The 12,137-nt window shown below is 39.1% G+C and overlaps 1 protein-coding gene across 25 annotated transcripts in view; it reads right to left on the bottom strand.

Annotated features, from left to right (window-relative positions):
- Positions 1-12,137, bottom strand: part of PCDH15 (protocadherin related 15) — a 649,118-nt gene that overhangs the window by 240,958 nt on the left and 396,023 nt on the right. For all 25 annotated transcript variants that reach the window (XR_014564822.1, XM_083740648.1, XM_083740659.1 and 22 more), the window contains 2 exons: positions 4,611-4,771; positions 1,121-1,276 (listed from right to left, as the gene is read on the bottom strand). Coding sequence is in view for 24 of the 25 variants with exons in the window: in XM_083740648.1 (XP_083596774.1) it covers positions 1,121-1,276; positions 4,611-4,771 (317 nt within the window). In the remaining variant the exon portion in view is untranslated. The remainder of the gene's footprint in view (positions 1-1,120; positions 1,277-4,610; positions 4,772-12,137) is intronic.

The following is a 12,137-nucleotide window of genomic DNA, read 5'->3' as shown; positions in this document are numbered from 1 at the left end:
GGTATTTCTGTAAACCAACTTGATTGGACATATGACTATGTGGGACCCAAAGAAATATATTATTAGAAAATATTATAATTCTGGATTTTGGATGGTTAATGGTTAAGAATTTCAATTAAAAAATAATTAAACCCCAAAATGAAACATTTATTACCCAACTATGTCTTCAAAATTAAAACTGCATCATCTACATGCAATAGATATCTTAGGAGGATGAGAAGATATTATTTCCAAAAATGAGGAGAAATTTACCAGTTAGAAATTCAAAATAATGAAGGCAAGGACACATCCTTGCCTAACTGTATGAGAAGTCACAATCTCCACAGAAAGATGACCATAATTATTACAAGTTCAGCATACAGGACACAGATCAAAACCAATGGTTTTCTATCAGGATGGTACTGCTCTAGTTTACTCCAAAGACAATCGGGAAACATACAGAGCCAAAAGCTAATTTTAAGTCAATAAAAGCTTATTAACTTAAAAGGCTATGACTAAAATTAGACCCAAATATCATTGTCTGCCTTTGTTTCTTGTCTGCAAACTAATCCAGCAATAAGGTCCTAACTTGGAACTGGTTGATACAGAATAAAACTAAATGAATGGAAAATGCAAATATTGGAATTGCCAGAAAGTAGATCATTGTGCTAAAATTGCCATTGAACTGAGGAATAAAGAACACCAGGGGTGAGGAATATTGTCAAGAGATAACTCTTTAAAACTGAAAATTAAGGTTGTGTTTAGTCATTCCTTTTCATAGTATTATACCATTTCTGTTATGAAAGAATGTTCGGAATGTGTGTGTGAACTTCTTATGGCAGTATGCTAAAATAGTTTGTGTCTCCTTTGCTTACTCATATGCACCCAGCCCTTGTTTGTAATACCACCCTGAATGGGTTGGGTTTGTTTAATTAATACAAGTATGATTTTCTCTCAAGTGATTCAGTTCAAGGCAAGTTCTTAATATAAACACACAAAAGGGTCAAAATCAACTGGAAAACCCAAAAGCAAATTAACATTAAGTGCTTTAGTACTGTAGCTAGCATTTATGAGACGATATCAAAAAGTACATGAGTAGTTAGGGGGGAAAAATGGTAACAATACCAATACTAAAACTGACCTCATTGACTGCTACATAGTACTGCTGCTGCTGAAACTGGGGAGAGTTATCATTTCTGTCCCTCACTACAATCCGAACTTCGTGATAGATGACAGTTCCTACTTTTCGGTTAATGCACTGGACTTGAACCACAATAGACTGAATGGACATTGGTGGCTGTAAAGAAGGGAGAAAAATAAATGCATAGTTACTTCTACAAAGCACCTGGATATGTGGAGATTTCTGTTTCATATAAAATAGAAGTGCAACCCTAATCAAATCTACTCAGAAGTTAAGTCCTATTGAGTTCAGCGGGACTCAACTCCAAGTAACTGGTATCAGAACTGAAGCCTAAGTTGGGGAAAGAGAACCTGGGGTTGCCCATGTGTTATTGGACTTTACCTACTGGCCACAATGGCTGGGGGTCCTGAGAGTTACAGTTCCATAACAACTTGAGGGCATCACATTGGCTTGCCATGGTGTAGATCAGGGTTTCCCAAACTTTGGTCTCCAGCTATTTTGTACTACAACTCCCATCATCCCTAAGCTAGCAGGACCCATGGTCAGGAATGATAGTCCAAAAGCAGCTGGAGACCCAAGTTTGGAAAACCCTGGTGTAGATTATAGTGAGTTAGATGGACCAACGGTTCAAATAAGTACAAGGCAGCTTCCTCTGCGCCTGTTTTTAGTCTTTTGAGCCCTGCCCCAACAACACACCAACTTCCTTAAGCAAACACATGTCGCAAGTAAGCGTCTGTGAAGGAACCCTTGCTCACATGTAAGGGTCTCATGCGATCAGGACACCTGGTCACACAAAACTCTTCAATGGGGCCAGGGTCCCATGCACTGCAATTCCTTTACAAGCAGCTTCATGCAACCCACAGTTGTTGAAGAAAGCTGATGAGACGTCAGTGGTGGGGTAAAGAGAACAGTTCCACTCCCCATTGAACACATCACTGCGAAACATGTGAGCTAAGCATTCCTAAGGCTTTAGTCACAGTCAATTCAGATTCCACAAGTGGAGAAGTGAAGTTGGCATTTAGGGGCTGGTGGATCACTGTCATTGCTAAACAGAATCTCATTTTTTTTTGCCCATTATCCCAATCTGACACTCCTTTCAGAACTCCTTTGCAGCTTGGGCACCACCCAAAACAATTTGGTGTAATCCATAAATTGGCTCTCTTATTGCTCTTCCTTGACTCCAGAACTTTTATGAAAATTAAATAGTGCAGGTCCCAATAGCATCAGTGGTGGACCCTGCTTCTTATTTTCCTGTTTTGTGAAAACCACCAATTTACACCTGTTTTCACCTTCCTATTATTTAACCAGTTACCAAATTTGTAAGAGGGCCCGTCCTATTATATTACACTCTTTAAAGCAAAACATTACATATTGACTGAAGATTTCCTTCTTGTATGATCACTTAATTCCACTTCATTTAATCCTGCCCAAATGCTTCTTTAAACACAGTGAAGATGTTTGCGCGCGCTCTCTCTGAATAAGGAGCTCAATCTGTTGAAATCAAACAAAAATGCACAAATTCGCTCCTGAATTGAAAATGAACACTGGAATCCTTATAAACCTGTCTTTTAAAAACCACCTTTTGAAAGTAAGTTAATAAAAGAAAGGACCAGGTGTTTGGCTGTTAACTTCAAAACTTAGTTGCTTCAGGGCTTCACCAGATCAGATGCACCCAAGAATATGGTGTATGCCCTGGAGCCCCAAAATCTGAAGAAAGTGTAAAGAAATGAAGAAAGTGATTGGCAGCAGAAAGAGGCTGCAGGCTTGGCCAGAGGGAAGAAAACCTCTTGGCTTACTCAGTAGGCACTCTGCCTACGGTGTGCACATTCAAGTCATAGCTGCTTCTGCAGAAAAGCAAATTATATGGACTATGTTGTCAGCTGGCTAAATCAACTGAATATATCTGCCCACTTACTAGCACACAGTAGACTAAAAAAGATACATTCTGAATCTAAATAAGTTCTTTTGCCTAAAGAAACGAGGAGTTCACAAATATTCATCTCACAATAGCATTATATAATTCAGGAAGATTGTCTCTTTTGTGAATCCCATAGATGGGGAGAGGGAGGAAGCATGAAAACGTGTGAGGCTTCATTTTACATCATAATTGGTGAGGGCAGGACAGCCTGCTGGTAGGGAAAAATGCATGCCCACTCCAGCTTCTAATTTATAGCCATTTCCCCTAACAAGATGGCAGAGTGCTGAAATCGACTAGGCTGAACTGCCAGCAGATTCTTTTTTATCCCTTAACTGCTAAAGGAACCTTAAAACACACATACCCACAAAATAAGATAAATTTATTGAAGACGTAGAGCACTGCTGTGGATAAGTGCCTAGTTTTATTTATTTCTAGGCTGCATCAATGTGCATATAGGTAAGCTGATATGAACACATTATCCATATCTATCTATCTATCTATCTATCTATCTATCTATCTATCTATCTATCTATCATCTATCTATCTATATCTATCATCTATCTATCTATCATCTATCTATCTATCTCTATCCTGTAAACCCATTCCTAGAACACCAAGACAAATATCTACTGCAGTTAACACTGGTTCTATTTGTAAGGAAGAAACTGGGTCTTTTCCAGGTTATTACTGAAGTGGAACAAGTTTTAATGTAATCCTATGTTCAAATAGCAAAAGGTGTTGCATTAAAGATTTCCGCAGAAACCTCCCAGAAACAAGCAGCAAACATTGCACATCATGGGTTATACATCATGCAAACAAATTGGGTTTGACTGCCTGCTCTAGGAGTCCAACGCAGCTGTGCTGATTCTACCAAGATCATTTTATTTTATTTTGGGCAAGCCAAGCATAGCTACCACCCAGTTTGTCAAGTAATAGATTGTTCCCTTTTCTATGTCGGCAGTAGAGAGCAAGACTAGGAGGCATATCAAACTCCTTGTGGTCTTCAATATATGTCTAATGAGTTGTGCTGAGTTTGGGGCTCACAGTAGGTCTGGATTATAGAGTGTTAATCATATAACATATTTATTGTTTGAAGTCCCATCACTTCTGGTTTACCTGGTGAGGCTCTCCAGATGTTTGTGGACTCCAACTCCCATCAGCCCCTACCAGCATAGTCAATCAACAGGGGTGACAGGAGCTGTGGTTCAGCAACATGGAGTGCCAAGGGTTGTTATTCAAACTGCTCTGGTTTGTATGCTTGAACAAAAAAATACACACAGCCTTGCATCAGTATGAATATAGATCAACATACAGATACAAAATGTCCTTAAAAAAAACCCTGCCACTATTTTGGATAGAACATTCAAAAACTATAAAATATACTAACAAACTTCCTTAGTCTGCAATCTGAAGCATATGGAGCTGGGCTGAATGAGACTTACACTGAGTAAACAAACATTTTACATTTCCCACCTTTATTAGTTGTGAAAATGCTTATTTTTCCACTGAAATCAGCAGTTTTTAATACAAAACAAAAACTGGAGCGAGGGGGAAGAAGAGACACCAACTTACATCTCGGTCGAGAATTCGTCCAGTACTGTTTAGATAAAGCCTCTGGTTGATAGGATCTAAGATAACCCAGTAGTCTACGTTGTCCTTTAATGTCAGTTCAATGGTGGGATCAGGTCCTCTTGCTGTACCTTTGATCAACATATTGTCTACCAATATTGTGCCTGAAACACAAACAGTGATGACAGGTTTTGCATTACATAAGTGCAATGCAGGTTTTCAAAAGGCAGTAACGAGTTTCCTCGTATGTCAGACAATTGCTATGTGCCACATTCACAAATTATGGCTACAGCTGTTCAAAATATTGACAAGTGAGATGCATTACGTAAAGCTATAAGCAAACAAAGGGAGAAAAAGAACAACCACAACAGAACCACATATATTACATTGATCAGAATTAAGTTTTCTTACTGGATAGGAATGGAAGGGTGGGAGGGAGGGAACTATTTGTTTCATGACTATGGCATTAGGTTGAATAAGATTTATTCCTTTTTATTTTCCTACATTTATATGCCATATAGGAGTGCCGACTCTATGGAGCTGAGCTGTCTTTGTCCCCTCCGTATCTGTTGGCAGGGGGCCAGACCCCCTCAGTGTTGAAGTGTCAGAGGAGGCCGAGGGTAGAGCAGAGCATGGCCGGCTCCTCCTCAGCATGAGAGAGGACCTGCTGGCCATTGAAGCCGTGGCAGATTCCGCACTCAGCCTCCTCCTGATGATGTCACATGCACGACAGGCCCCCTCAATCTTGCATGCAACTTGGCACCTCTGATATCATACATGTGGTTCCCATGTCATCAACTGACCAGACTTACTTAGCATCAGCAAGATTGCTCATATGTTGTCGTCACGCACACTATACACCGGGGTATTGCTTTGAGACATAGGTCCAAAGTCACAAATACCATGAAGCACTAGCCATGAAATCTGGTCTCTTGGCTTGCACATGTTTTCCATTGCTTTTAACAAGTAAAGCATGCCCATTATTTCTACCGAAACCTTCATTTCTAAACTGTTTCCCAGTCCTTAGGACCCTGGGGCAGTTTATAATGAATGGCCAAATAAAACAACAATATAAAATACACTAAATCATGAAATGATGTTTCCAAACCATTAAACCTCAGATATAAATACTTTATAACCATTGATGATTCAGTAGAGCTCAGGCAGAGCTTTGATAAGACATACAGAGAGCACTGTACCAGAAAGCCTAGTATTTGGAGTGCTTGAATTACAGGAGGAGGGGAAGAAGGAAGTGTTTGGTTCCCTTATCTGTTGTGACAACAAACCTTTAAACCTGCTTTTAGAAGACTAATAGGGGACACCATTGGGCTAAAATGGAAAGGAGTCCCATTACAGGGCTTTTGGATTTCATTAAGTCCCCTACCTTTTCTCTTCATTCCAGCAACATCTAGGCAGCTTATTAATCTAGTGGAGCAAATGATTTACAGCTGAAGTACAAACTTAACCACTGAGGACCAAAATATATGTGACATTCAATGCATTAAACCATATCAGGATTTACTTACTTATTTAGAAAGCAAGAGCAGGGTATATGGATTTCATCAGGGCCACCATATGCAAAGAGATGAGACATTTAAACCTTACTTCTCCACATGTAACCTTAACAAAAGTCATCCTGATAAAGCTACTACTATATCTGAGTGGGGATAAAATGTATTGAAAATGTTCCTAGAGGTGGGATGCATGCTTAAAAAAACAAACTAAAAAAAACCTTGCTATATTTTTCTAAAGATGTGCTTAATGCCACATCTATTTGGTTCTGACTTCTAACACTATCATGCAGGATTACAATCTTTGATGTCTTTCATTATAGTAGGTTTCATTTTTTATTATTAATGATACACAGGAGTTAATCATATTATACTCTTCTCACTTAATTATACATTTTAGAAACAGTCCTTGATCCAAATGACTGTTTTATTATACTTATGAACTTAAATCCATATGTTGGCTTTTGCTAAATACCCTATTTTATTTCTTCAGAAAGCTGATCCTCCTTCTTAGGTGCTAAGAGCCTGCTTTTGTCCTTAGGCGAAAATGCCAACTCGATAACCTACTGGCAATACATCTGAAAGGAGCAGATAAGATTTTGATGCAGCATGGAATGACATTTTCTACACTGACTTCAGCCTGTGCACTTGTGTGGAAGGATACATATTCTCAGATACTTCTTTACAATACATCTGAATCCCTAGTTGGCAACTTATTTCTAACAGAAGCTATCCTTGGAACCAGTCAAGAGGTGAAAGGCCACAGCATTGGTTTCACCTATTGATTCAATTCTACACAGGCCAGGAAACAAGCAGAGGGCTCTTTATGTGGAATAAATCAGCCTCATATAAACAACATGCTTAACTCTAATTAATGCACGAAGGGGTTAAGGCCATAGAGTAAGCTGTCCTGCCATGTGAGCCCTACCAATAAAGAGATCTAGGCTGGATGCTCCAAGCTTAGACCGCATGGCTGAAGCAAGCCATCTTTGTGTTTCTGTGCAAATAATTTAGAAACATCTTACTATTTTGGTACCCAAGTTATGCCGCCTGTCTTTTCTTGCTGCTGTATAGAAAAGCACATGAATCTACTCTTTGAATAATTTGTAAATAAAACATTTTTTAACTTACTAAAAGTTAAGGGAAGGGGGGGACCTTTGGAAGCAGCATATAAGGGGATAGTTTAAAGGTCTAACATCCTATATTTCCACACTTTGCTTTGATGCATGTTTTGTAATTTTAAATCCCTGCTGGGGCTGTCTCACCAAAGGACTGCAGGAACGGTTTAGAAGGACTAGCTGTTTCCACACCAAACCACAGGAGGCTAAAGGATAAGCTTTGGGGATCTTGTTTTCCCATTTCAACAACTGAGGATAGCTGAAAAGAGACTTGCTCAAGGCCAACCTGGTTTTGCATCCTAACAAAAATCCTGCAAGACACCTGAATTCTCCCTACAATCTTGGCAACTTTGCATCCTGATGGTAGCGCGCACGCACGCACGCACGCACGCACACACACACACACACAATGCAGAGCTCTCTGATATGATTCTGGGAAGGTCAATTGCCCATTGTCCTTTATGCTTGAACAAAATCCCCAAAAACTTTACAGCAGTTTTAAAAAGCAAACATTTTAAAGATCTGCTATGATAAAGTAAGTTGCATCTCTCATTTTACCTGTGTTGCACCAGTTGCTTTTGTAATTTTCTACTTTGGGGAATAAGATTCTTGTACAAAAAAGGACAGCAATTTCTCCCTATACATGTAACGTGCTCCCTTTCTAAAGCAGGGTTAACACGTGGCATTCACCTACTTAGAACCAAGTAATTGGGATTTCACAAATGATTTGCCACTTAGCGTAAAAGGTCAACTGCCTTCTGTAGAGAACATAGTACAAAGGTTGCATATATGGTTTCTACACCTGGCTGCGCTATTCAGCATGGAATGGCTGCAAAGCCAGCTTGAGTGTGTTTTAGAGTTGTTGTTTTATGGCTTTTTGGATCTGAAACAGCCTGCTGTTCAGAGCTTCAGTGTGACATGAAAAACTCTCCCCCCCCCCCATACATGCAGAAACAAAAGTCAAGAAATATTATCCCTATCCAGCCTCTCTGTACTAATGCTGAGGCTCTCCACTCTGCAGGAGAGTTGGATGGAAGAGTCAGAAGGCCTGGATTTTTAAAGATTTTCTATTTTCCACCCCCAGGAAAAAGTGTGAGGGTCTGCAATCCCTACATATACAGTATATGATTTACTCAATGCACTTTGCTGAATGTGCTTTGATTTGGAAGAAGAGCACAACCATGGTTTGCTGGTTTAGATGCAATGACAAACTATGTGGTTTCAGATGAACTGGAAGAAATGGCACTCATGATGGAGGAAGGAGGAGGAGGGGTTCCAACCTTCCTTTGACACTATATGTTAAGACAGGATTTGGGGTTACCTGAAAGACTCAAAGCAATGTGGACTCCAATTTCACAGCATTGCCATGACCTTCCTTCTTATTTCATTTATGGAACTATTCTTGAATAATGGAAATATCTCAAACTGAGACTAAGGAGAATGGTTTGTTCTTTTAAAGGAGAATTTCAGGAAACCAGATTTGATAAAAACTTTGTCAGGCGGACTATGGGATTTGATAGTTTTCCTTCATAGTGTGATCATTTTAGATCTTCCCTTTTTTCATTGCACCTAGACTTTACCTACTAAAGCAAACAACTGTAATGAATGTGAAATCAGATTCTTGGTTTCTGAATATTGCTCATTTAATTCAATCATATGGATTTTCCTTGACATATTTTAAGGAGATTAAGCTGGATGTGACTGGGGTTAACTTCACAAATAGGTTATTTTTGTGCAATCTGATCTGATGAAATTGAGTGAAATTAAAGCATCTTCTTAGTACCATATGATTAAATTTGTGCATGGCTCTGAAAGCTATTTACCAATCATTTCTAAATTTCAAATCAGGAAACATTCATTTTAATTCATGTTCCATTTATGCTTTTTGTGGTTCTGGATTACCATGAGAGGAGAACACCATACCCTCTCAAGTACTGCATTTGTGGTTAAATAATATTGGAGAACTTGTCTCAGGGTTTCCCCCACCCCACCAACTGCTGAGTTTTCAGTCAACATTTGCACATAGAATACAGCTTCTCTGCCTTTTTACCCAAAGTCTCTATTTTCATATAAAGGGCAAAGGGAAAAAATTTTTTTAGACAAATTGATTTATGAGCATCACAAGAAATGTCAGGTCTTTGGGGAATGGGGAAAAAATAGGCATGATAGGAAGAATAGGTTTTCAGTCCAGTGTTATGGTTCCTGTATTGTTACTTGCTATACAATGTGGTTCTTAATCACAAACAGACTTCGACACCGGAGGCCTGTCCATTTGGCCTGCTATAGCTGCAAATTTACTTAGGAGTTATTAAATGAAGAAATGGCTAAGTTAACTAAGCTAGTTTGGATTTTTCAAGGTGACATGGGTTTGATGTTCCTGTGAAGGCTGCTACAGGAATCTAGAACAGGGCTGAGCAACCTGTTGGCCTTCAGATGCTGTTGGACTTCTATCAGCCCCAGTGACATCCAGCTACATCTCCACGACAATAAGTGCAAATGACAGGATTCAACAAATGGCCTTCTGATTTAGTGCCATCTTTTCCTATTGTAGCATCCTAATGAGTCAGCAGAAAGAGGAACTAAATTGCCCAGCAGAGTTTCACACTAATGTGCATTGACTGCATATGGAAGTCATGATAAATCATGGCTTTATCGTGTTATGAATGAGCCTAAGCAAGATATGGGCCCTCTGTGCTCCATCTAGTCTTCTGGCTCAGATATAAGGAGGAGCTTTGAAGCTTTCATTTCTATTTTAGATTAATAGCAACTGATTGCAACATCCAAATTTGTACAAACTATGGTTAATCTTAATGATGGCTTATTGAAACAAGCCAACTTCTAACTGTAAGTGATTCAGCTGGCTTGTTCAACAAATCATAGTAAGAATTACTACAGATTAGATCTCAGCTCAGTTGGCATGCTAAATCAGAAGCTTCCAATCTCTTCCTCATGGCGATGGTGGAAGTGCAGAGGAGAATTTAAATACCACTTGATCCTAACAAACCTTGAATCAGTTTACAAGGATAATTATCAATAAAATTGTTAAAATAAGTTATTAAAAACATTTTAAAAAGCAGCAGTAAACTAAAATGAGATCAACACACACCAAAACACAAGGGTTATTGTAACTCTTAATCATGACTTTTTTATTATTAACTGTTACTGATGTCATTTGAGCATGACAAATCGTGGTTAAGCTTGGCTAAAAACTGCTTTGATGAATGGTTTGTTTGAAACGAGCCAGCTTCCATCCATGGATTATGAAGCCATTTGTAAGAACAGACCATGGTTAAGTTTAACCACATTTCAGGGTTCTTGCGTAATCCTAGTCTGTAGTGAATAATAATAATAATAATAATAATAATAATAATAATAATAAAAAGTGGACTCTACTCCTGCTTATGGCTGTGCCAAGGAAGGAGAAAGGAGCGTGCAAGAGTCCGAGGCCTGCCTAGACTTGTTCTCATCATGAGAAACCTTAGTTGGTTGATTATGATGGGAATGAGTCTAGGAAAGCCTGTGTCTCTTGCACCCCACACAGTTTATCATGTTGTCCAAATACAGCCACTGCCTCCAGATACTTTATCCCTAAAGCAGCGTTTCAAACCTGGTGATTCCTACTTGATTCAAACACCTGAATTATTTCTATGAGAATAGTGAGATGTGTCAAGGGAGTCTGCACACATTTGCTATGGAGTAGAAAGCATTTGAATGGGGAGAGGAGGAGAGGAAGTGCTTTTAAATGGTGTGAAGACTCAAGATTTTCACCTGTCCTTAGACAACTCCCCAAGCTTTGAGGCCCACGTTTGTGCCTGCTGATGGACCTTGCCATTGTTATGTCAAGTGACATTTTAAAGTAGCATCTACGGACAGCTCTTTCTTTCATACCAAAAACAGGCACAGAATACCATTGTATTTGTTACAGTCAGAAGTCTCCAAGGTAGCAACAGCATAGGGGGAAAGTCTTGTAAAGATTCTTCGGCTGTAAGATCAGTAAAAATCAAGCCTCTAAGTGTTACAGAAATATTTGAGTTTACTGACTCTTATCTGGGCCCCATTTACTGATTCTGATTGCCTTAAACCACCAGATTTTATACACACTCTTTCTTTCTTATAACCAGTGCTTTTTTCCTACTCATATTGAAATACTGCCCCTCAATGAGGCCCAACTTAGATTCACAAAATGTTTAGGGGTATGCATACCACTGTGTGTCCCCAGGAAAAAAAGCACTGCTTATAACCATCAGCACAGCTCAGCTCAGGCAAGTCTAAATATGGGGAAAAGAATTCAGAAGAATTCCCTGTCTACATCATACAGAAGGAAAGTGACAGATGCTGTCAAAATTTCATGCGATTATATCCCCCTCCCAAAGCTCTTCATAGCCCATATAACTCCTAGGTAAGGATGAACTGCAAATGTCCCAGTTCTCATGTATCTGATGCATAACAGAAATAGCATAGCATGCAGAGCTATTGCTACATTTTTATTTCTATAGTAGCAGCAAAGTAACAGACTGTGTCACCCTGCTGGTGCATAAGCTGGTACACCCCCCCCCCCCCAGAATCACTTATTTGACAGCTGCTTCCATCAGCCAGATTTGATGGTCATCTAGAATACAGTCATATGGAGAAAAGGTTAGAAAAGTGCCTATCTCATTTTGTTGTAAAAGCACCTTATTTGATTTTAGGTTTACAAAAGTGGTTCAAATTCAAAGTAAAAAATAAAATAAACTGCAGCTTTCTTTGACTGTTAGCTTATATTTGAATATGCAACAAAAAACCAAATACATTATTAGAGTACAGATCTCACTCACAGAACAAGCTCTGGGAAATGAGAACACTTGTTTCCTAACATTCCACACAATAGGATTTTCTCCATAGGATTGTGCCTCTTTAGTGTT

This window comes from Podarcis gaigeae, assembly GCF_964106915.1.
Source record: "Podarcis gaigeae genome assembly, chromosome: 5".
Lineage (NCBI taxonomy): Eukaryota > Metazoa > Chordata > Lepidosauria > Squamata > Lacertidae > Podarcis > Podarcis gaigeae.
This window is presented reverse-complemented; position numbering and strand designations above follow the sequence as displayed.